This window comes from Drosophila ananassae, chromosome 3R (assembly GCF_017639315.1).
Source record: "Drosophila ananassae strain 14024-0371.13 chromosome 3R, ASM1763931v2, whole genome shotgun sequence".
NCBI lineage: Eukaryota > Metazoa > Arthropoda > Insecta > Diptera > Drosophilidae > Drosophila > Drosophila ananassae.
This window is the reverse complement of record NC_057930.1, coordinates 8,764,428-8,790,814: the sequence shown is the minus strand read 5'-3', so window position 1 is coordinate 8,790,814 and position 26,387 is coordinate 8,764,428. Positions and strand designations below refer to the sequence as shown.

Sequence of the window (26,387 nt, the reverse complement as noted above, 5' to 3'; positions counted from 1 at the left end):
TAGACAACTTTAAAATAATATCATTTATTTAGCAACAGCACAGCTTGATAGTTTTTCTAACAGTATGGCATCCCTGTACGCTTTGCGCTTAACAGCTCAATGTTATAGATGTGTTCAATAACAGCATTCTATGATCGATCAAGATTTTTTTTAAAAGAATTTTTAAAGAATCAGCATCTAGAAATTCTACATTTCTATATTTACCACACTGATATTGAAAATTATTATATTTTTTCCCTGGAATCAAGTCAAGTTTAGTTTCTAAGATGAGGCGTACCGGGGTATGTACCAAGTACCAAGAAGATAGTAACTGGCAGATAACGACTTAAGCCTATACTTCCGGTTAAATTTTATATGGTCAGAAAGATATCACTCAAATTCTATTTCGGCTAAAGTTTTCTACAGGAAAATAGCCTTAGTTGAAGAGTCGATAGTTTGAACCCACCCTGACATCCGGTTAGGATGTTGGATGGATTTTCCAAACTGTTGCATCAAGAACACCCAAAATAAAACATGAAGGAAAAGTCCTTTTGAGCCACTTGTTTAAATGTTTTATGATCCCTTCGACCCTTTTATTTATTCGCCACATATAAAGGAAACTATTTGAATATATTCTGCATAATATTTATCGTTTTTTATTTGTTGGTTTTGTTTCCATTACATACGTAATAATTGTTTTGTTTTATTTGTTTCTGCTCTACTTATATATGAAACGTTGAAGTCAATTGTTTTTATTAACTGTTTAATTTGATTAAACTTTATTTGCATGTGGTGCATTATTTTCTGGTTTTGTTTGGTTTTTTCATGCCTATCATTTCTTCAAATTCTCACTACATTTTCTATTATTTATTTGCTCCACAATTTGTACATTTTATTTCTGCATTCTGAATTCGTCAGACACAATTATGTATAATGTTGTATTTTGACAAGACGCGGATTTGTTGCTGCATGCTTATAATTATTAATGTATAACTTATGCCATTATTTTGTGATTTCTTGTTCTTGTCGGTTGCCTAACCTTCGAAATTTTAAGATTAATAACAATATCAAGTCGATTTATTAAGCTGGGCAAAGATATTTGCTGGGCGTCGCGCTATCTCGTTTTTGTTTCATTTAAATGTAATTATATAATATTGTATGTCATATATAAACACTCGGGTTATGTAAAATTTGTCAATACACTTTACTCGTTTAATTATAAAAATGATTGTTTTCTTGTTGTTTATTTCTTTGGGTTGTTAGCAAAAAATGATACAAAAAATGTTCGGGCTTCTCTTCACATCTCTATGTATGATCAACTATTTTCATTGTTTTGTAAAATTTGGCCATAAATACACGAAATATTCTGAAAACCGTTTAGACGTTTCTGATGAACCTTTTTGTTTTCGTTCTTATCCGCTCTGTAATGTTCTTTTCTTCTGGTCTATAATTCACTAAATATAATTCGTTTATTATCGATCTGGTTCTGGGCAAATAAAACACAAAGTTGAAGAAAATTAATTTACAATAATTTGTATATTATTTTATTGTTTTTTTTTTTTTTTTTAATTTTTTTTGCATAGCAATCGTAAGTTTTTTGTTGCATATAATTTATTTAACTTTAAAATATGCGTAACAATTGGTTTTTCATTCGTTTTTAATGCTTAATGTCTCACAATTTGAATTTTTTATAAATGTAATATTTTTATTTAAATATTTAATTGTTTTTTTTTTTTATTAAATTTTTACAATTTTACAAACTTTTAGCTTAAAATCTAGAGAAATTTTGGTTTGAATTTATTTGAAATATATATATTTTTCTTGTTTTTCGTTTTTTTTGTTGAATATTATTATTTTATATAATTTAGAAATTGTATTTAAATAATAAAACCAAATGTTTTCTTTTAGAAAGTACAAACACACACAGGCATAAATAATTTATGAAATATGTTGGTTTTATAACAAAATTTTATAGATTTTAGAAATCTCTGCGCTCTTTTCGCTTGGCTCTTGGCTTGGGTTTGTTTCCACAGTTGGGTTATCATCCAGAAGATATCTAGCATATATAGTACAATCATATATGTAGGGGTTTCACAAGGTGTTGGCAACTCAAAATCCGTCGTACTCTAATCTCGTCAAAGGAAAATTATATATATACACAGAGAAATTTAGCTTGGACCATAAAATGCCGCTCACAGTGGACACAATAGATAAAGAACTAAGCTAAATAGAAGTCCTACAAATTAGTTAGCAAAATGTGATTATTAATCTACCATCTACGAGTACGAAACTAAATGCCTACAGAGCAAAGCTTACAAGGAGTAAGATAAAACAGAAGACTGTAATTATACAAGAGAAATGATTACTTGAATTAGAACTAGCAGCTACAATAAATATTAATCGTTATGTTTGCGTATATGTTTAGGTTTATGTGTATATGATTATGCTGCTCGCAGAGCTTGGCGTTAATAAGCCCACGCTTCTCGCACTCCAACTATATATCCTATATATCGTAGAATATTACGCATATTCATAAATGGTTTGTATATTTTATAAATGTAACGCGGCAACTGCTTAACTATGAAATATTTGTTTGTTTTTCGTCTAATAAGAATTACTTTAGAATTGTTTAGCATTTGTTTAATTCTTTTATATTGTGGTGGGTTCATTTGTGTGTATTTTTCCTCCCTCTTCGCTCTCTCGGTTTGTCTGTTCAACTTAAGATTAGGATTAAACTAAATTTTAATTACAATGGTTTCCGGAGGAAGGGGCCTCCCCTCTTCACCAGCTGCCTGTCTGACCAAAGAGAAACCTTTTCTAAATTTTCTTTTCAAAGCCTCGCTTTCCCTATAAACTTTCCCGGTTTAAGTGTCTTGCAGAGCTTACAAATTTTTTTTTAAAAGTAACTTAATTAGGTTTAGCAGTAAATGGTTAAAACACACGCACAAATTGGTCATAGAACAATGTACAACAAAATTAATATGTTTTTTTAAAGCTTTGGTTTCATTTATAATTCTGCAAGCAATCTGAAAGAATTTCAAATATTCATTTTGTTGTTTTTTTTTTAAAGAAGGAAGCTTAAATCAAGCTTTTTGGGTTTTTTGTTTTGTTTTTTCCTTTATAAGTGAGATCAATTCAAGCTATATGAAAGCGTTCAAAAGAATTTTCGTAAAGAATTTAAAATTTAAATTTTTTTGGAAATGATAGACAGTATAGCCTAACATTTTCCGTGTTTCCATGATTGATTTTAGATTAAGGTAGATTTTAATTTAAGATCGATCATAAATGTTTTTCTTTTCTGGCCAAAGTTTGTAATACCCTTAAATAGGTAAGATGTGCGCTTAGGCTTTGTGCTTGAATTTGGGCTGCACTTTCCTCTAAAAAAATGTAAATTTAACAAAATTATGGGTTTCTTTCCGAACATAACATGTTCTCGTGTGATTGAATGTGTGAAAGAGCTGTTCTTTGAGAGGGTTTTGGGGGTTTCCGAGTGTTTTCTGTTTCGTTTCAAAACACCTTTATGCTATTTCCTTTTTGATTGGTAACTCGCAGTTCGTTGTCGTGGCTGTGGGGGCTGAGGCTGTCGAGGGCGGTAGGGGCGGGGCTGGTGGAGTTTGCTTCTTGCTGGCCTTGGTGGCCATGGGTGGATGTGGAAGTGTCTGCGGCAGAGGGAGATTTTGGGGAGGTGGCACCGCTGCAGCGGAGCACCTCTGACGCTGCTGCTGCTGTCGCTGCTGCAACGGCACCTCGTCATCATCGCTCTCGGAGTCGGAGTCATCCGGATCCACTTCCCGCTCTGCCTTCACTTCTTCGGGCTCTGCCGCGTCCTGGCTCTCGTCGGCATCCTTCTCCTCGCTGTCCCTGTTGCTGCTGATTTTCTCCAGAGCATGGCAGGCGGACATCTGGGCCTTTTTCATCGAAGACTCATCGCTGCTGTTGCTGCTGTCGAACAACTGCCCAGCAGTTGCCGCCGAGTCCGGCGAAATGGGGGTGGTGGCCGTGGGCGGGGTGGCCAGGGCACTGCTGTGTGGCGCCTGGATCTGCCCCTCGGCATCATCGTCTTCGTCGTCCTCCTCCTCATCTTCACGGTCTTCGTCCTCGTCCTCCTCCATTTCCTCTTCGCTTGAGGGCGGGCTCTTCAGGGCGTGGTGCTTGTCTCCATTCTCCTGAGGCTCCTGTAGCTCCGAACTATTGCCGTCCTGTTCTACATCTCGGTCCTGCGATTCTTCCAGCAACTTTATCCTCTTGGTTTCCGGCTCCTCGTTCTGCGGTTTCTCCAAGCAACAGTTCAGCGGAGTGGCACTTCTTCGAGCAGACTTCGCCAAGGGCGACTGCTCCTGCTGGTTATTGTTGTTGGCCCGGTCCTCCATTTCCTCCATTTCTTCCAGGTCTTCCTCATCGTCCTCCCCTCGGCCCTCTTCTACCTCCTCCTCCGCCTCCAGCTGGGTTTGCTTGATCTTCCGCAGATCCACTTTGCAATCGTTGTCGACGATGCGGCGATACCGCTGCAGTTGCTCCGAAAGATCCGCGATTTGGGCATCTTTTTTGTGGAGCAACTCGCTCAGCTGGATGTTGTTGTAACGATACTGGTTGTTCTCCTGGAGCAGTCGTTGCAGCAAGTTCAGAACTCTCTCCCGGTCCCGAGGACGCGTCTCCCTCAGAGACTCCACCGCCTGCTCCCAAGGTGGCAACATGGCACTGGAGTCGGCCTCACCATTCAGGCTATCCGTGTCGTCCGTATCCGTGGATAGCTCGAATTCGCTGCCCAAATGGGGCTTGCCATTCTGGTGACTTCCGCGCCCGTTTCCGCTTCCATTGGTGTTGCCGTTTCCCATTGCCTTCGGGTGTGGCGAACTGACCACGTTCGAGGAGTGGGTGCTCAGATTAAGCCCGGCACTGGAGGATTGGGTGGGGGACGAGGCCTGGCCCTTGTAGTAGCCGTGGCTGTAGTGGTGCATGTGGTGGGTGTGAGAGTGCGACGGTGCCGTCAGCACTGGCTGCTGACTCATCAGGTTCTTGTTGATCCTGATCCGGCTTGGTTCGATGTTGCTGTGGTTGCTGGCCAGCGAGGAGGCAGTCGATCCTCCGTTTTGCGGAGAACTGGAGCTGGGCAAAAGTTTGGCATGCTGGTTGACGGTGGCAATGACATGTTGGTGTGGCAGGGAGGCGGGTGGTGGGGGCGCAGCAGCAGCCGCTCCCGACTGCTGCTCCCGCTGCTGGTGATGTGGTGAGGTGGAGGAGGTAATCTCATTGCTGCCGCCCGCCGAAAATTCCTCAGGACTGCGTATGTTCCTCAGGCTAGTGGGTGCCACCGTGGCGGGTGGTGCCCCAGCAGCGGTCGCGGCAGCAGCGGGTGGTGGTGGCTGGTGGGCGGGCAGGGGTGAGTTGCTGCCACTCGAGGAGGTATGCGATTGCTCTGCTGCTTCCATGGATGCTGCTCCATCCGGGGCCACCCCGTGGCTGGGGGTCGGGGATCGTTCCTGCTTGATGTGCACCACCTGGTGGTGCTCCCGGCCCTTGTCGCGCAGCCTCTGGCGCTCGATCACCTCCCGCTCCTTGGCCATGTAGCTCTTCCGCGGTGCCAGCGCCACATTGGGCTGGTATGTCCGCTCTGCGTATCTCTTATCCGTGCTCCGGACGACTCGCTCCGGGTTCTGGAGCTCGGGCGGCTCCTGGCAAGCGTAGGGCAGGCACAGGCCAGAGGCGTTCATGGCTTGCCACAGGGCCTTGTTGGGGCCCCAAGGCCGGAAGGCCGACGAAGAGTTCAGTGAGGGCGGCTGGTGGTGCGGAGGCGGGTGCGACGTCACCAGGACGGCGCGATGCGGGTGGGTCAGCTGGTGCGCGTGGGGCAAGTGCTCTCTGTCCCGTTCCCTCTCGCGCTCCCTCTCCTTTTCCCGCTCCCGCTGCTGATGCTGCTGCACACAGTGCGCATACGCGATCTGATAATGGTATGCATCCAGCAGGGGCGGGGCTCCTGCCACGGACGACGCCTTGAGCGGCAGCTGCGCCTGCTGACTCTGCTTTTTGCCACCCGGAATGTCCAGCTGCGGAGGCGGGGGCGGAAGAGCGCCCAGGGCCCCCACCAGTCCATGCGGATGTCCAGCTAATCCCAGAACATGCTCCGATCCAAGTCGTCCATCGTCCTGGAACACCAATTCCAGTCCCTGAAATAGAAGAAAAATATGGTTAGATAGAATCCATTTCGAAGATGGAATATCTCTGGAGAATGGGATGGTTCTAAGAGGCCGGAAATAGTTCGTTTTTATTACACATTTAAAATCTAAGGAGATTACTGAATACTATTTTAATGGCAAGGCAATTTGGGCACTTAATAAATTTTAACTGTTTGTTGACCAATTTCTTTTACAATTTTCTCTCCGTGAGCGAATCAGGTGCTTGGAAAATTGATCGACCATAAAAATAGCTGTGGAAGCCTGGCAAAACCAGTAGCCATCATCAATTTGAATTGCAGTCGATGGCCGGGCAGCGAGTGGGCTAATTATAAACAAACAACCCAACTACCCAGGAACTAAGAACCGCGATCCTCGAAAGCCACCTCACCAGACACCAAGCCCCAAACGCATCCCGCGGCTATGGCGCCAATTGTCATTGAGACCAGACCAGAATTACGATAGGAGCGGAGGCCTGCTACTGGTCCTGCTGCCACAGACCGCTTTGAAGACAACCTCCTGCCTGCCAGAAGTTGTCCCAGTCCTGATATCTCGCACTGCCAGGGCATGCCGATTCCGAGATGCTCTTGTATCGGGGAGTTAGTGGGCAACAAGGCACGCTAGGGAAGTCCGAGATACTTTAGGGTCGGGACGGTAGTTCTCCTAAATATTTGCATTATCAGCGTGTTTAAACGAGGCAAGGAGCCACGGAGCAGCCGGTCCCGTGGTTTGCGTGTTTGTGTAGCTGTTAAAATGATTGGCACTGCTTCCAATTATGGACAACGCAACCGCGCAGTTGCTGCAGACGCCATAAAGTGATTTTTGAATGGAGGCGGCGCCATTATCCATTACCCATTGCTGTTGCCATTGCCATTGCCATTGCCGTCGTCGGCTCAATGTCCATGGCCAGCTTCCTCCATCCTTTGACTGACTCCACCAGCAGAATTGGCCAGCGCAGAGGAGGTGTCACAGCGGCAGTTAAACAAATGGCCGGGCCAAACGATGGCGATGATCGAGACCGAGTCTCTCTCCAGCCGAAAGGTGGGCTAATGATGATGGAGATCTGAAGATCGACAGTAGAGCCCGGGATCAGCAAGCGTGTCAACACAACGGCTTATTAACATAATCATGGCTTTGGGTTTTGAGCTTTTAGGGGCGCTAACCATTAAATGGCTGGTTTGGACAACCAGTTGGCTCTTTTGTTCCTGACTCCTCTCTCCTGGCTGCCCCAAAAGTGGGCTACATAAACTTTTATTTAACAAGTTCTGTTCGACAATTCCTGCTGGGCTATAACTTCTGATTTGGTCAGCGTTTTTCGGTAAACATGTGGAGCCCAAAAAGCCACCATAACACAAAAAAAAAAACTCTAAGACAGATTAACCTAGGCAGATATGGGGAAACTACACAAAAATATATATAGACGGAGCGATAGGAAAACTGGAAGCCAGACACACACTCGTACTCATGGTTAGGGGCACACAAATGAACCATTAAACAGCAAAATCATAAAAATCAAGAGCCATAAAGAAGTCGTCGCCAAGGAGCGCCAGTTCGGTTGAGCTTCGCCAGAACTAGCTAGGCCGGGCCAGGGTGCACCACCAGCCAGCAGCCATCAGCCACCAGCCGGTGGTGCAGGCTCCTAACCGAAAACGCAGCAGGAGATGCTCGCTCGAGTCGCTAAGCCCGGGGACCGAGAGTCGCTTAACTGTAAGCAGATGGCAGCCGACGATAGATGACGAGGCGCTGAGGCAGCCAGAGACCTCTAGAGTGCACTTGGAGGAAAAAGATTCATGTTTTCCAATCAAATATAATACATTTTTTAAACTCTAACATGATTTTCTGCCAGTGTGTGGAAGCAAAGTGGAGCTCAGCGACTCGCGTCGAGTCTCCATGCTGGCGCACGCGTCGTCGCTGACGGTGCAATGACAAATTGCACTATTGGCACACGGAGGGAACCGCCGGGGACCAGAGCCGGGTCAGGTGGCGGGGGAGGTGGCGAGGCCGAAGCTGGAGGAGTCATCTCGGATGCGAGTGCGGGTGCAAGACGGCACAGACGTCGCTAGTACTTAAGTCCAAGGTCTTTTGCCATAACTCAGCGCCAAAGATGATGTGCAGCAGATCCAAGAAGATGTGCTTCCAATACCCTATCGATGGAGTTGCTCGACAATCTCAGAGATTATAGAAATTTTTACAGAAGAACCTTCATCCTACCTACAATATTCATATACATATGTTCTATTTTGTATCCTTTTTAATCAAAATCTTCTGTCAATACTTTTAAGAACCATAGAGATGGTTAGAGTAGAGATGGTATAGAGTATCTGGAAAAAATAATTGCACCCAAGTGACTCTAGTCTGAGAAGAAGGGACGGCGGAGCTGCCACGGGCACGCCAGTAGAGCCATGGCAGCGACATGACTCCGCTTGACGATAAGATCATGGCAAATATTGACGACGACCGCGACGGACATGGCCACAAGACTCGGGGACATGGAGATGGCGATGCGATGGCGATGCCGATGACGATGGAGAAGCAGTTTCAAATGCATGTGGCTGGCTGGCTGGCTATCTGGCTGGAGACGATGGAGACGGCAACGGCAATGGCAAACGGCGTTGACAATGAAGTCCGACAGAGTCATGTATGGGTGCAACAGCAACAACTGCAACAGCAACAGCAACATTTAGACTGGCAATTATGCAGCCAAAGATCGGCGTGTCCTGCTGCTGCTTCCTTGCATGTTTCTCAATTGATGAGGATGGGCATGATGGGAATGAGGGGTATGGTAGGTAGGTGGTTGGCGGTCGGTGGTTGGGGGAAAAGTATGTGCAGATCCAGTGGCGTCCAAGTGGAAATGGAGCAGCGACCTATATGCAATGAACATTGCACCGACATTGCCGTCGTCTTTTGGCTGCTGTCAGCTTCATCTGCATTTCTTGGCGTCATCTGGATGCTGTGCTGCTGCAGTTGTTGCAACTTGCAACAGTGCTTCTTGTTGTTGCTTGTTGAGTCTGTCGCGGGCCGTAAACTTGTTTATCCCGCCGAATTCGTATCGACTATCCCATTTCTCCGCCCCCTGCTTTTCGCCCGGCGACATTTTACAATTTTCCATTCGTGTTCTTGTCTGTCTCCAGAAAAAAGTGCAAAGACAGCGCCAAAAACAGTCAAGTGAGCTACCAGAGCTACCAAAAAAAAAGAATCCAGCCAGAACCAAACAAAAACAGACTATTGTCAAAGGAACTCAAGCATGGCCGAGCCAACTCAAGAGCCAAGATAAAGCCCGAGGAATAAGTGGACTTTTTCAAGTATCTCGCAATAAACTTTGAATTATAATTGGGAAACAGATTTTATTCACTCAAGATCCTCAAGCTCTTCTATAACTGTCTTACGAGGCAGTAAATAAATAATTTACTCTTTATGATTGCCTTTTTTTTCATGTTTATTGCAGTGTATAATTATTACAACTCCCCAGAACCATTTTCTGATTTGCATTGCACCCAATCTGGCCTGTAATTAAATTTTATGTTCCGCAAAAGAAATTCTAATCTAACACCTTTCTATTCCAACATTATATGCCACATAGGACTCTTCGAGGCTAGAGGCTTTGGGTGCATGCTTATGACTTCATGCCAGCCCATTATAATAATGGCTAATTTAATTAAAGTGCCTAATAATCACCATCAGAGTGCAACATCTCTCAAGAACAGAAGACCGAGACAATGAGATTAAAATTAATATAAAAAAAAAGATAATAAATTGCCCAGGCTGGAGAAACAGAATGAAATATGAGCAGGGGCAATAGTGCAGTTTATAGAAATATTTAAATCAACTTTTAATGAAGTCGAGTACACATTCCACATCGGTTTCAGGCTGGCTGGCTGCACTTAGCATAAGCCGTCTTCTTGTTTTCCTCGCCTAATGAGAAGATGGGGGGATTCCGATAGAACTCCAAATGAAACCGAAACTGCGCGTAAAATAAATAAAAACCTAATGCCTTGTGCACTAAATCATGTCGGGGTTCTGGGAGCGGGTCTTCTGCCTGCTCTGCACTCTGCAATTTCTCTGTCCAATTAGCGTGCGACGTTTTGAGTGATGGCCCAAAGTCAGACAATGCGCAGGCGCAGCAGCGGCTTTGGCTAGAAAGACACAACCTCACTTAATTTTATGCAGGCAGCTTTAGCTTTTGCTTTAGCTATAGCAGCAGAAAAAAGTGAGGTAAAAATGTAAAAAAAGAGCAACAAATTGCAACATTGCATTGCATTTTTATGACAGCTGCCGTGCCATATTTTTGAAATTTACGAGGCCCAGCTCCTGATTCCGCTCCTCCTGGCCACTGGCCGCTGCTCTAATCAAGCCTTCCCCATTGTGCTGCTGCTGATCCACCAAAAAGCCCGGATCTGGGTTCCCCAACAACATCCAAACACACACACACATATATTCCTCCCCTCGAAAGAGAATCAAATTTATTGTCATTAATCATGGGGACTCTCATTGGGAGTCGGGAGTCGGGCTTTTCGGCTTTGACTTTGACTTTGGACTTGGACTTGGACATGGACAATTTGCTCCACGCTGCCAACTTGCAACTGCAACTGCTGCATAGCCATTATCATCTGTCCCGTGTCCCCTGTCCCGAGTCCCTCATCCAGGAGTGGTCTCTCGCTTATTGATCAGCAACATGTTGCCGCAACATGGCAATTAAGGCCGGGCCCACTGCCCCGCTCTCGAATCTCGAGCTGGGAAGCAAAAAACGTTAGTTGGCAGCCGCCTTGGCCATCATTGGGACTGAAATTTATTTGTTGCTCGCCAAGGCTTTATTGTCTGTGCCACGGAAATGGATGGGAACTGCTACTGAAATGGGGTATGTTTACTAAGAGATTATCTTATAGATACTTATATAATTGTAGCTCAAAACTAAGATCTTTTATTTGTCATTTATAAGATATTTATTCTTAGATTCTTTTCGGATTCAATCTTTATACCTTCCTGAAACTTCTTTAAACCTTTCAGAGTATTCCCCTTTCGTTTATCGTATCTCCCAATAAAAAAAGTATGGAAACTCCTTCATTTCGGACTTCCCTCTGTTCGTATATGGCAAGATAAATGTTGACTTTGTCAGGTTGCCCCAATAGCCTGCAACTGCAACACGAGTAGCAGCAGCTACAGCGGCGGCGGCGGCGGCGGCAGAAGATAGAGTTCTGCTTCATTATGGGTCATTTGTTTGCTGCATAATTGGCCCAAGCAATTGGCCCACAAAATTTATGATTTGTTTTCGGTCTTCCACCTCCACCCGTCCCCACCTTGCCCCATTTGGACACTGTGAGAAAACGGTAAATGATAGACACACAGCACACCCTCCCTTGCAGCATCACGCCCCTTCATCCTTCATCCGTTCGCAAGGAGAGTGTGTTGATGTTGTTCTTGGGCTAATGAAAATCTTTTGGGGCCTGGCTCCAAAATCAACATGAACATGTCTCGGCCACGCCCCAAATGCCCATCAACTGTCGCTTGTCGGGGGCGTCACTTTTTAACCAGGCTCAGTCACCCCTACCCCAGTACTTCTCTATTTCTCTATCTGTTCTGGGGCTGGGGCTGGGGGCTGGGGGCTGGTGGCCCCTCGCCCCCCATGGACCATGACCATGTCATTTAAATTAAAAAGTTTAACCACAGCAAATTAGAGAAAACTTCTCGGCAACTTTTGCCAGCCTCGAAGGCGAAAAACTTCTCTGCCACGCCCCCCAGAAATACAGGTCGAAATGTCAGTCAAACTATGGGGGGGGTTAGTGGTAATAGAGGGGATAAATTACACAAAAAACTAAAACAATTATTGAGTTCAGATCTAACTATCAAGAGTATATCTTGCAAATAAATTATGAAAAATATGATTTATCAGAATCAATTTTATAATAATTATTTTAATTAATATGATTTAGAACTACCAATAATTTCTTTCTCTGCAACTATCCATGAATATTCTCTTATAGATTTCACAGTCAAGTAAGTGGAGGCATATATCCAACTGGCCTGACTTTTGACAGAGTTTAACTCCAGCTGGCTGGCACTCGAATCAAGAATGACTGACTGACAGGACAGACGGACAAGCGGACAAGCGGACAAGCGGACACACGGACAGACAGGGAGAAAGGGTTAGAGATGGATTGGTGAAATGGTCTGAGGTAGCCGCAAAACTGGCAATGTTTGTCAAACTGTCAGTGATAGGTGGAAAATGTTGGGGCTCTTGCCTTGGCGACGGTTGAAGGTGTTTGGCATTTAAGGCTCATTGTTGACCATTTGACCTCCTGGTTGGCCGTTCGGGCCGTCTTTTACAGTTAGAACGGAGGAGCAACTTTGCACAAAACTGCCATAAAGAAAAAGGAGGAATTGTGAAAGAGAGAGGCTTGATCCGAAGCGATTTATGAAAATGTTCGCCCGGCAATCCTTGTTTAGATTTCTTCTAGCAGATCTCGCTGGGATTCGCGATTCGATTCAATTCGTAGTGCTTCGATTTATTTATTGCCCACATTTCCATCTGACCAAAGATGGTCACCATTGGAGTGAAGAAGGCCGCTCCAGCCAGTAAAACTTTATGGCCGCCAGCTGATCTTGTGTGTCTATGATCTGGTAACAATTTTCCGGCCGAATCATGCGGGGTTTGCGGCTTTAATTAGGCGGGAGGCAGAGCCCGAGGATTCATGCGGATATCTCTTCAGTAAATTCTCGGTTCCTCCGTTAAAGCTGCGGGCCAATGGAAGCGCCTTGGGAATTTTTTCCTTTCCATGTCCTCTTTTCTTTTTTGTCTTTTTTTTTTGGTGGGGATATGTTATTTTATTTTGCGACGCTGTGGCTCTGTAATTTTTCGTTTGTCACCAGATTTTGCCCGCAACTGGAATTTCATTTTATGGCAGTTGTCGAGCAGCAACCAGGAAATGTCATTGAACCGCAGAGGAGTTTGCCGCAAAAAAAAAAAAAAAAAACACAAAAAAAAAGGAGAAAAGAACGAAACCCTCCAGCCGTCCAAAGCAAAAGCTTCAGTTCCAGGAGCCTCAGGATGAGGATGCGGAGTCCCTGTGCAAAAGGCAAATGCCAAAAACATTAAAGAGTGAGCAAGAGTGGCAAAAAAAGAACGCTCTGAGGACCACAAAGGCCTGGCCAGAAGCGACGCTCAAGTGTTTGTTTATTATTGCCAAAGAGATTTTGGATAAGCATCTCTGATAGAAGTCGGGGCTCTGAGAATAATCTCCGAAGAAAGTTAATTGAGATTCCTAGAAGAAACCGAATATTGTAGGCATATTCGAGGGGAATACCCTTTCCCAGGAAAAACCCATTAGCCTTTGGAGTTCCTAAGCCTCTCTGGGGGTCTTTGGGGCGAAAAACATTCGTTATTAATTTGAGCATAAAATATGTTTCTTTTGTGGCTGACAAGCGAACCAAAAGTCAAGAGTAATTCATTATTAATATATATGTAAGAGGGGGGCCAGAAAACGGGGATAAAAAGGGCCGACCAACAATAGGGTCGGCGTGGCTTCCACGCCCGAAAGTATGCAATGCAATTAATGCGTTGCCCCCAAGCGGGAGACATCACAGCGAAAATCACAACAATGGCAAAAAAATGCTTGAAGAAGTGCTTGGAATTTGCCAGCTCTTTATTCTTTTCATTGTATGCCCTAAGTGGTGGTGGTGGGGAAATCCGAGGCCCCTCTCTGGGGTATTGGAGTTGCGAAATCCTTTCTCCATCCGCCCCCTATCCGTTGACTTACCCTTGAAACATGGCTAACACACAATGCTTGTTTTCTGCAAAAAAATATACGTATATCCTACATGCCAGCACAGGCAACCCTCTTGTGAAAAGTTGCTCGCCCTCTTTTTGATTTTGTTGTCTAATTAAATTTCTGCTGGAGCCCATACAGTCCACTGGAACTTGCATCCAGCATTTAAACAGCAACTCAAGCGAATTTCAAGGGGGTTAGGATGGGAGCTCAGCACCCACCCCGAGCAATCCGCAGGGTACTTGAAAGGGAGGAAAAACAAAAAGTACTGGAGAGAGAAAAAAAGGAAAACCCTTACAGTCCTGGGCCTCCTGCATATTTGCATTGCTGCAATCCTGGATGCTTTTTTTTTGTGCCGAGCTGGAGCTGGTTCTGCTGATTTTCTGCCGCATTTTGTTGTATCCTTGCGGGAATTTCAAATGAAAGTAGCAGTGGAGTGGAAGATGGAGCAGAGGAGCAGCAGGACATGGCAGGGCAGGGCAGAGCCGAGCAGAGGGAGCAAAATGTCGAGAGGAGCAGGCAGAGCCATAGCCAGCAGAGTTTGAGAGAAAAATGGGGAAAAAAGTAATAAAGTCATTTAGATTTGCAAAGCATGGGGTAGATATGGCAGCAAGTCCTGCAGGGATATGCGCTGTGGTCCACCCTAGAAAAAACCGCACACACACAGAGACTATTTGACAAGAATTGGGCAGCTGCCGTATAACCTGAAAGGTGGCACTCCTCCTTCTCAACCACCGCCCACCGCCCACAGCCCATAGCCCATCGCCCCCTGGTGCTCCCATTTTTTTGCACTCTCATTTTGTTTTTTAAGTTTGGGATGTTAATGAACTCAGTCATCGGAGGACTGTAAAAAAAATATTTCGCATTTTCCACAGAGCCCTCCTGTCCTCATGCCCCCGCTCCCCAACCACTTGGAGCATTCAGCTTGGTCGAGAGGTTTATGCAATTTCGCTTCGCATTTCTGGCACTCCATTTGGTTGCACGCCTCCCGTGCACCGTCTCCTTCAATCAGACATGAATGGACTGTGCCGGGTGGCATCCATCCACCCCTCCACTCCACTCCACACCACTCCACCACCGTCCGGCCCAGCATCCGAGGCATAAACTATCCGGCCCAGCCACCGTTCTGGGCCGTAGCTCATTAGCACGCCTGGATGAAGTAGATCGACCTGAAAAAAGAACTACTCCTACGAACAACTATTGCAACATCTAGAAACTCTGTCTCCACTTGGAAATCTGCTGGTCTGTTATTTTAATTTGAGGCCAGAGCTGTTCGGATAGTTTCTAATTATTTATGCACAAAAGATGCGCCAGGATGCAGGATGCTCCTCGAAACTTTGTGATCTTATCGGGGCCCTGGGGTTCCAACAGCTAGGGTTGCTGGTTCTGATTAGATTTTGATTTAATTACGAAAGATGAATAATTTAAAAGTTTACTGATGACTATTATTATGGGGATTCAAGGGGATAGGGTGGGTTTTTCCTCTCAAACTTTAAATTTCAGATATAATCATCAGATATAATCATGGTCTCTAAAGAACTCCTTCAATATGATAATTCAGACCTATGTACGCTTAATTTTTATTATCACCTTCGGGCTAATTATTCATACGAGTACCTTGTTTATGACCCTATCTGATTTATGATTTTTCAGAGAAAACTCCACTATCTCTGGATCTGTGTAACCCTATCCTTGGCATTCCTACCTTCGTATAGCCTAGCCCCCCACTCTCTTGAAAACCAAGTGTTTGTTTGGGGCGTTTTAGTTTGTTGCTGGTGATGTTGCCTTATTGTGGCTGTCGGATCTCCTCGCATACACAAATTAGTTATAATTATAGAGCTAAATGCGAGAAGAGGAGCGCGAATGAATGGATGAAATTAATTTCTCAATTGCATTTTGCCACGCATTTTATTGTCGGCTCCGGCTCCGGCGTCGGCTCCGGCGACGCCGTACACCCAGATGAGTTTTCCGTTTTCGGAGGCGGTAACCGCAACGGAGGCGGGACGAGGGAAATTCCAAAAGGGTGGTGGGGCTACGGACTATTCTTTAGTTTCAGATGGTGGGGATGGTGAAGTTTAGGAAGTCACTGACGGCAGCGGCGTCGGCGGCGGCGGCTTATTTGGTGTCTGTAATTTGAAACGCTTCTCTGACTCGGAAAAACTGCAGCCACTTTTGTTGCTCGTTTTTATTTTTTTTTTTTTGATTTTGTGTTGGCTTTAATTTCAGCTTTGCTGGCCAAAAGCGCCGCTAAATGTCTGCAGAATATTTCAAATCCACACGCAGTTGCATTCGCAGTTGGCCGTTTTCAGTTGCAGTTTACTGCGTTTCCGCTCGCATCGAGAATTTTTGCCTCTGGCCATTTTTCTAGACGAAGGAGGAGGAGGAGGAGGAGGAGGAGCTATTCATTGTGGCCGGGGCAGCATTGGAGCAGGGGATCTGGGATGGGGGCAGAAAGAAACCATTGCGACGACGACCATTATAAGTGATGGTTATTTTATAATTGTGGAGTGTGTTCGGTTTGGATTCGTTCGGATCGGTTAGGTTCTTTGACCATCGCATCCGTTGCAGTCGAAAAACGCATTTCGTAGCCATTTTTAATCGTCTAACCAAAAGCGATGCCGGCCAGACAGACACCAGCGGTCAAAATTATAGCAGACACAATCTAATAAATGGGATATAAAATAGGGAATAGATTTCTTGAGCATGTGCCATTTAAGAATATGGAGCTGATGAGATTATTTGGGGGATTAAACTGGCGGGAGGGCGCTGGTTGGGCCCCGAGCGACGTCGACATCAGCGGCGGGCCGTAAATCCATCAAAGAGTTAATTGCCACACTGCCGCCAAGCAGCGATTGTTGCTTCTGCATTTGCAGTTGCAGTGGCAGTAGCCAAATGGCCGAAAGGCAAAAGAAACTCGGCGGGTCGACGGTTCGACGATGAGGCTCTCCTGCCTCATTCGCAAACGGTAGTTAAAGCGGCCTCCAATCCAATCCTCCGAGTATCTGAGTATCTGAGCCCCCCCGAGGCCAGACAGCTGAAAAATGAGCCCGAAAAAAGCTGCCAAGTTTAGCGAAATGCTAAGCGCTGGATCTCCTCCTTTCTGCTGTTGGATGATAGAGTTGGAAATCAGAGTCCAGATGAAGATGAGACTGTAAATGGAGATGGAGTTGGGCTGACCACCGGTCGGGCGGATGAAGATGCGAATGTGCCAGGGCACGTGACTACAGAAGAGGAGGTATTCAGGGGCTAAGCAGCTAGTTATACCTTAGGATCTAACTACCATTAATTCACAAATCATTTCGATTATCAGTCTGAGAGTTTCTCCTTCTGGAGAATGAGAATGAGAATTTCTTTTTTGTCGTCACACACTGCGTATGAGGTATGCATTGTGGCGGCGGCTAACCCACCCATCCTACTCCACCAGCACCACCAGTGCCTCCACCCTCAATGGCATTTCATGTGTCAAGTGGCGCATAGCATAGAAAATATTATTCGCATTCACATTCGCATTTGGATTGCATTTGGCATTCGTTTTCGCATTTTCCATTTGCATTCAATGGCAATTTCAGCATTTTTCGCCTCTGGACTTTGGCCCCATAAAACGGTGGCCAAGTGTATGCAAAGTGGGTGAGACGGTAGCTGGTGGGATGGTGGGCTATTGTGGCACCTTTTCCGTCCGTTTAGTGGTTCTGCGGCAAAGACTATATGGTCATAATTACAATTAAATTTTAATGACCACATGGCGCCAACGCCTGCCGCCCGCCGCCTGACATGGCTAAATAAGTCTCAACTATTCGGAATTGCTTTCTTCTGCTTTCTTTGTTGCCTCCCGCACACGCTCCAGTGGATTAAGTGGTGCAGGCGGGGTGCGAAGCTTAACCCATGGCTCCGCCAAAAAAAAAAAGGCCATGACTCCTATATCCCCCCACCTACTTTGTCGGCACTTTGTTTGCGTAATTGAAACCGCTCTTGTTTTTCATTCTTATTTAGTTATTTGGCTTGTTGCTGGTGGCTGGTGGATAGTGGCTAGTGGCTCCCCCATGTTTTCGGTGAAACTACAAAGGATCTGGCTCTTAACCCTTTTTGCTGCCCGCCTAGAAGCGTCGAGGAGGGGCTCAGGTAATTCAAGCTCTTGCTTTCGTGGGGTCATTGACAGCAAACTGAAGAGTCGACGCTTTGATGTGACTTCTTTTAGTTGTGCCGGTCAGTTTATATAATTTAAATACTCGCTAGTGTACAAAACTAAATTATTGTTGCTGCTTCTGCTGCTGCGGCCATTGTTGTCGTCGCTGTTGTCACATTTGTCGGCTTCCTTTGAAGCCTCAAATGATATTTGATATGGCCCGGACAGTGGTATATTCTTTCCTCGGCCATTCCCTCCGAAAGTCAACTCATGTGTGATTAAACTACAGGTAAACAATTGAAAGGAGCAAAGAACTGTTGCGATTTAGAGATGCCCAGAGGGAATATTTATTTCAAAATGTTGGAATATGAAATCAGCTAGTTCTTATTTTGAAATAATAATAATTTCAAGCCATCTTCTGTTAAAATATCCTTTAAAAAGCCACCAATTATTATGCGAAAAATAGCCACTTTGGCATCACTGCCTCGCGCGGAGTTCAATAACTTGGCCGAGAAACCGCAACCGCAGACAAAAGCCCAAAACGAAGACCTCACTGCCCAAACCCAAACCCCAACGCAAACCCAGACCCAGACCCAGACCCGAACCCAGATCCAAACCCCAAACCCAAAAATACAGAAAAAGGAAGACAAACGGAAAAACTTGCGGAGACGGAGACAGAGACAGAGACAGAAACTAGGTGTGTCTGGAGGGGAATCGCCATAACTGGAATGTTCTGTATGGATGTCGGATGTGGGATGTGGGATGGCTGGGGGAGCCGGGTGGGGCGTGGCTGGCAGAAAAGGGCGCAGCCGGCGACAGACTCGCCACAGAGGAAGAAAAAGAAACAGAAATGAAGAGCTGCCCGGTCTTGGTCTTCGCTTAGTTCCTGGAGCTCTGATCTGGGCTCTGTGTTTCCTTTTCCCGATTTGCTGAGTCAGACCTTGAAATGCCGCAGATGTCTGAAAGGTAGGCCTATAGCCCCCGCTGCCGACGCCCCCTCTCTCCGTCACTCGTCCCCCGTTCCTTGACTTTCTGCAAGGCAAACCAGATTGGGTCCGCTTTGTTTTTTTGTTTATTTGCGCCGCTTTGGTCGCCATCCATCCAAATCAGGTTTTAACTGGCAAGGTCCTCTCCAGCGGATCCCCCTTTTCACCTCTTTTCGACCAAAACCAAAACGCGCACGAATGTAAAAATCTGGTATAAAAAATATTCCACAAAAAAACAAAAAAAAAGGAGTAAAAAAAGTTGAAGGAAAAGGAGACAGCCAAACGAGTTCTCTGCGTTGCTGATCTGTTTCTGTTTTCTGGCCGGGTCTCCTCGCAGTCGTGGCTTCGGCTTCGGCTTCCAGCCCAGCTCGAGTTAAGCTAAGCCCGGCTGTAAGCCGCTGCGATGGCGATTGCGTGCCAAGAACTTGTCTCTGGCCATGTCGAAATAATAAATGCATTTGGAATTAGAGACTCTTATGCCAATTACAAACAAAATGGTTTCAGGCCGCATTATCCTCAAACATTATGACAGACTTGGAAGGCAGCAACACCCCAAGAGTGCCGGAGTAGCAGTGATGAGAAGAGGCAGTCTTCTGGGAAGACCTATACAGAAGACCATCTCTGGATAGGTTATAAGCCCATGATGTTGGTTATAGCGACTGTGTTTAGTTAAAGAATTATATTTAAAACCAAAATCAATACTCCGAACGTGCCTTGCGACATTTTTCAAGAATTCCTGCCACAGAAATGAAGAGAATGCCCGTCCAGCTCTGAATTTATTTAAACTGCACTTGGGAGTCGAGCTAAGGCAGCTCCTAAGTTTCTCATCAGAGTTTCGCAATTTCAATGTTTAAAATGCATTTTAAATTTCTCCGAGGACTCGCAGCACCCCGCCATGCTCCCCCTCGAACTCCCCACACTCCTTGGATTTCCCCCCCCAATTACGTTGAGTGCAAAATGCTGCTGCGAGGGTGGTAGGAGGAATAGGGGTATGGGGTCTGCTATGGAAGGGTAACTGGGGTTAGCTACAAATCTCCCTGGGTGTATTTTTTCAAATGTCCCAACAGGGCGTGAAAATGAAAAATTATGGAAAACCCACACACACATACATACAGATACTAAGCACACACACAGACACATGCAAAAGCATCCGAGTTGGCCTACAGGAAAGTGGCAAGAGGCGGAGAGTTCAACGTTCTTTGCGCAACATTGTGTTTTGTGCTTTCCGCTTATTTTGCCCCACCGCCCCAGTCCAGCTCCAGCTTCAGCTCCAGCTCCAGGTTCAGCCTCAGCCTCAGCCCCAGCCTCCTCCCCCTCTGCACTCGCTCTTATGCGTTGGCACACGCTGCACCTTTAAGTGCCTCACGGCAGCAGCTGGGGCGGCTGAGGGCAGGAAGAGCCAAAGCCCAATGCCAAAGCAAACGGCAAATGAAAAATAAAATACAAAAAAAATAAAAACGCAGAGCTCACCGAAGAGTACTGAACTGTATTAAAAAAGAAAACAGTAATCGCTCTAAAAAGATAAAAATTAAAACTGAAATTATGGATTTTTTTAATCCATTTTACAAACAATAATTCTAATAATAAAGTCATTGCATGTTATAGTATAAAATATTTATTAATTTGTCTAATTAGCGAGTGAGCACTGTAGCCCCTGCTAGACCTCTAATCCCCCTGCCCCCCCTCATACGCCAACAGCTATCATAAAAGACAATTTTTGCCTTTCTGCTTATTTATGTTGCATTGCAACCTATCCCCCTCCGGATCTCCAGTGGCCCAGCCAGTTGGCTCATCCATTGCTGACTCCATTGCTGACTCCTTTGCTCCTCCATGGGCCCCACCGCCCGAACTGGCTCAGTCTGCGTTGGCGTCTCGTCGCTGCCCTTTAGCTCTAACTTTGACGCTGCCGCCTTCTGTTATTTCTGCTTCCCGGCCAGCCCCGCTTTATGGTTAATCTGAAATCTAGCACCTGATCTCTCAGGTGCCGGAGCAGGAAAATGGCGGGAAACTGGCCGGGATGGAGGATAATTACGACGGGGGCTGCCGCGCAGTGTGGTTAACTGTCATCAAGTGGGCAAGAGGTTCGGCAAGGCGTTAATTAGGGATAGTTTACGTTTTGCCGGGAAACTTTCTTTCCAAATGTCGGTTCTCTCCGCCAAAGCGTTAAAAATAAATGGGCGAAAGGTTGGCCTTTGCCACAGATGAAGAGAATGGAAGCTGCATCTGCAGTCTCCATTAAGGTCTGCTGGATAAAAATAATTTTTAAGAGGTTTATTGTCTTGTAAAGAATATAACCAATCCAATAAAATAATTAAATATCAACTCTTTCTTGTTTTATGGAGATGCAAAGCACCTGAAGGCCGTAAACTGGCCTATAATTGATGTAGTTAATCCTCTATTTTACAACTGGCGACAGATTCTCACATTAGACCCGGTCCTATAAAACATCCGTAAATAGCTTTATGGCTCGGCAGCCACCTGATTTGCGTTTACAGCTAGTAGAGTAGGTGTTTGGTGTTAACCCTTTCGAGAGCCACTGACCAGGCCCACTCCATCGCCCTAGCTGGCCACGGCTAATACGCTTTTAATGGGATGCCGAAATGTCACATTAAATTGCGCCAGTCTATTAATAAATAATAAATTCATTTGCCGCCAATGAAGACACCACCAAATACAGAAAGTACCAAGCCGACAGATTTATTTTTGGCCAGACTAGTTTTTTCTGTTTTCGGTTTCTGTCTGGCCATGTGGGAGACTGATTAGCATAGACTGCCATGGACTTTTTCTTTTCGGCGATTGGGAATACTAGAAACGAGGCAAACAAATCACAAATGTGTCATAGGTGGGTGGGTTGCATTTCTGACATAATTTTGATTTTACGATAGTCGCTAGGTATCCATCCAGGCACATTTCGAAGGGTCTGGTTCCGATTTGGATACTCTTTCTGACGGAGTATCCAAGAAGAACTATGGAGGTTACTATTTAAGACAACAATTCCATCATTTTAGTTTTTAAAGTTCCCTAATAATATCTTCTATTTGAAAAGCAAGACAGAGTATCAATACTTTCGCTTCCCCACCGATTCGTTTAATAATTTTCTATATTTGTGGGCCTGACCCACTCGATGGAGTTGACATTTCCTCTATGTTGTTTATAATTTATGGCATGTGAGATTTGTTGGGTAGGCGGTTTCAGTGTGGTTCGCTGGCGGAGATGTGGTGTCTTGCCATTCAACGGCCCTCATGCGGCTTCCCCCGAAATGGGTCATATTTTGGTGGCCCTGCGAACCCACGAAACGAACTCGCGACGGTATAACAGCGACCTACTTCCAGCGAATGGGGGATACTTCATTATTATTATTATGATTATTGCCTAGTGGTCCTGTGCCTGGCCCTGGGCCTGGTTCTTGAGTTCTGCGAAACCGGAGAAATCGAATATGTAGCGTTGAAAACAAGTTCAAGCTACGCTGTAATTCAATCGATGGCCTATGAATGAGTGTTCCTCTAATTCTGTTTCCCGGTTCCTGGAAATTGCCCGCGAATCGGTGCGTGGCCGTTATACATAAGAGAACTATTATGCTGTGCCAGCATCAGGAGCACAAACATCCGAATCCGAATCTGAATCCAAGCCCGCGACTTGAGATCCCAGGGTTTGGCAGACGCTTTTTGTAAAAATAAAAAAAACAAAAGACAACAACCGAGAGACAAACAATTCCGGGAATGGCACCGCGCCACAACTTCAAGCTTGAAACTCTGGCCCAGACATAGACCTCGGATGCCACGCCCCCGTCCTCCTCGCAGCGTCCCCAAAGCTCGGCTCTTTTCTTTTTCTGTCTGTCAGCGGAATGCTGAGACAGCGAAAACAACAAATTCCGCAGTGGAGACAGCCAAATGAATTTAATTCTGTTCGCTTTATGTTCGATTGGTGGGGGAAATAATTAAGTAATGGTGGAAGTGGCCAGGTGACAGGGTAGCGGCAGAGGAGGGACTGCAATGAACAAAAGGTGGCCCTGCATGCCCAACAAATTGTTCCTAGTTGGTTCCATTCTTTGCTTTTTTGGGTTACAGGACAGTATCCCTTCCTTACCAAGCGAGTTACATAAAATATTCATGATATGGACCTATACATGGATCATAATATCCATTGTGTCACATAGTCCCCCTCTCTCAAACATATCCCTTTGTTGTATAATTCCACATTTAATACCTTTCCTTGTGTAATCATATCACTTTTCCCCACTTTTCCTCCGAACCTAATCCAGAACTGCCAGCTTTTTTGGGTAAAAGTCTCAGGTAATCATCATCCGAGCTAGGAAAGTACCTACACACATTCTAGAGTTTCTCATCACGCGGCCTCGCCAGTGGCCCACGGATTGCTGGGCTCTGGGGCCTGGCTGGGAGGTTATGTGAGAGATCCACTCGTCCGGGGGATCCGATCTGAGCTCATTTGCAAATTAAACGCGCGCCATTAAAAAAAGCCGCCGTCAACAGAAGATGATGCGCCGGCCGGCTGGGGCAGGAAAAGCGGCGGAGTTAAAGCGACAGCGTTGACAGAGTCGCACAAAGCTGACAGCGGTGCAGATTGACCACCACTCCCCCTATGCCCCATGCCTCATGCTGCATGCCCCATTGCCCCCCCAGCCACACTTGCATTTGTGTCTGATGTTGTCGCTGCTCATTCATCACGTCGCAATGTCGCAGCTTTTGCTTCTCCTCTGGCCCAGGCCTAGACAAATGCCGCTCGCTGGCTTCGTGTGTGGTCTTTGATCCGTTCTCGCTTTAGTTTTTCTTATTTTAGATACCCTGCCATGAGGGTAGGATTATTTATTAAGTATGCAACATTGTTGCAACAAAGTTCTCATATCAAAAAAATAATTTTTTACATTTTTGGTTTTTAAGAAGCTTTAAAATATATTCTTTTTCCCAAGAAATATTATCCCTTTCTCAGTATTGGTGTCTTCCATTTCTGAAACTGCTGAAATACTCTACTTCCTCAATTCTTCGGCGGCTGTTTCTTCTGTTGATTGTCGCGCTTGCCATTTGCCAGACGCGTAAAAACGCGAACGTCGTCACATGCTGGGAACTCGCGGGAAGACTGCCGCGGAAGAAGGGCCCATCGGGGAAGAATCGCTCGAGTCTTGCGCGAAGAACGGCGGAAAAAAAGTGTGAATTAGAAAAGGCACTCAAAGCCTAAATGGTGAGCTGATAACGACCGGAGAGCATGGCGAAAAAAAAAGCACGAGAAGAATAGCCCCGAGGAAGAAGATCGGACCACACACGTCGATGTGGGCTATGGGATATGGCCATGTCTGCTGATGACGGGGACGAATCAATCTGGCGACCGTTTGTCATTGTCATCACTGCCGCCGAGGCGGAAGACGCAACTCGGACGCCGAGGGAGTGTCTTCCCGAAGACGGCAACATTGTTGCCGGCAACATGAATTCAATATTGCCGCTAATGAACGCAATGTTTCATTCGTATGAGATGTTGCCAGCGGGCATGGAGCAACATTGTTGCCCGCGCTTCCCATTGCCCGGCTGCTTCAATTTGTACGCTTCATCAATAAAAATAGCTTTCAAAGCGCCGCAGAACGGAGAACGGAGTCTGAAGAACGGTCTGGAGAAAAAGTGGAGAAAAGAGCAGGACAGATACAGAGAAAGGGAGAAAGACCGAGAAAGAGAGCACTGCGGAGCCGGGCAGACACAGTGTCTCGCTTGGTAGCTGGCGGCATTTTTGTGTGGGCTGGAAACGGAATCGCCATGGAATCTGAATCGAAATCAGTATGGTGGTATGGACAGATGGACAGATGGACGACTGGAGTAATGGAGAACTGGATGGTTACTCGTACGTATACGTATGCTGGCTATGCGGCGTATGCGCGAGGTCAAGATGAAGTCACGCTCGCGGCATGCATAAAGAGGCAGGCCGCTCCGTGCCACATCGAGCTGCCACAGTGAAAACGACCGCAGAACAAACACGGCAAATGACTTCGATTGAAAATCGATCGCAGAACGCCCGGGGGGATCTGTAAACGAGGCAGGGGAGTTCCAAGCCTAATTTATTCAATTTTAAAAAGGGTCAAGAAACAACAAAAATTTAATCAATCGAAAAAGATTAATCTGGAAACTATATATTGAAACTATTGTATCCTTTGAGTGTCCACTGTTGGGCTTATCGCTCACCCACTTAAGCCCCTGGTGGCATTTTTTTTATACAATTACTTCCCCTCCCTCCCGATGCTGGCAATTTTTTTCAACACCCACAGAAGCCTAGCGAAAAAAAATCGGCTTTGAAACGAAATAAAGCCCGCGACTTCAACGCTGCTCCAATTACCAGAGACGCGGACAGGGCGTGGCACATGGCGTACAGCATATACCGTATGGCACATAGCATGTGGCGGTGGCTGGGGCTGGTACTGTGGACTGTGGACTGTGGAGTGGGCCGTACGCCGTATGTCCAGAGCCGGGAGTCGGCTCTGTGTCTTTGATGCTGATTGAAGTTGTCAGTCAGTCGGTGGTGCCGCCTTGAAGCGCGAGCGACACGTAATATAAACAAAATGCAAAAAGCGAAAAGCAACCCCCCCAAAAAACGAACCAAAAAGAAAGGAATACAAGAGAGCCTATATCGCTGAAGTAGGGGGGGGAGGGCCGATGGGGGTCATAGTGGTTGCCGGGGGCGGGCTCCGAGGGGATTGTGGGCGAGGTAAACAGGCCAAAAACACAAAGGCATGCGAAATGGGCATGTCAGTCAGTCAGTCACTCAGACTGCGACCAGACGACACTGCGAGAATTCGATTCGAAAGATAGAGATACTTTTTTAGAAAAGTATCTATTGTAGAGGAGAGATTCTCTGCGTAGATCAGGAGTATGCACTAAAGTCCTATATTTTGTTCTCAGTGCATGTCAGACTCGACCAGTCCGTCACTCACTCAACGTTCGTTCGCTTCAAGCGACCACTGCCCATTGAACGGGCCCACGCCCACCACGCCAACGCCCCCTTGCCCCACTATGGGCCGTTTTTATTTTGGCATTCACAAAGCACAAGGGGCCAACAAAAAGATTACTCTGCGGCGGAGTGTTCACTGTACTCTGGTAATTCAATATGGGAGATGCCCTCCCACAACTCGACCAATCACCCCACTGCCGTGGCCAAAACAAAAGACCAACGGCCAAGAGGAGGGGGTGCTTTGAACCCTTCCCCAAATTGGTCCGGTGGCCAAGGGTTAATGAAAGCATTTAAAAATCTGTTTTTGGATCAAACAGAGTTCGAAACGAGTGCGTCAATGCAATTCAATTATTTATTTTGATAGGAAAGGCAAGCAAAGAGGTTTATTTTATTGGGAGATAATGACTGTAAAAGTATCTATGAC

General features: G+C 45.8%; 1 protein-coding gene across 1 annotated transcript in view; it reads right to left on the bottom strand.

Annotated features, from left to right (window-relative positions):
* Window positions 1-1,189: 1,189 nt before the first annotated feature.
* LOC6505475 overlaps window positions 1,190-26,387 on the bottom strand; it is a 79,859-nt gene continuing 54,661 nt past the window's right edge. Inside the window, exon 2 of the mRNA XM_001964898.4 lies at window positions 1,190-6,143. Within this exon, the coding sequence (XP_001964934.2) occupies window positions 3,498-6,143 (2,646 nt within the window). The 3' untranslated portion in view covers window positions 1,190-3,497. The remainder of the gene's footprint in view (window positions 6,144-26,387) is intronic.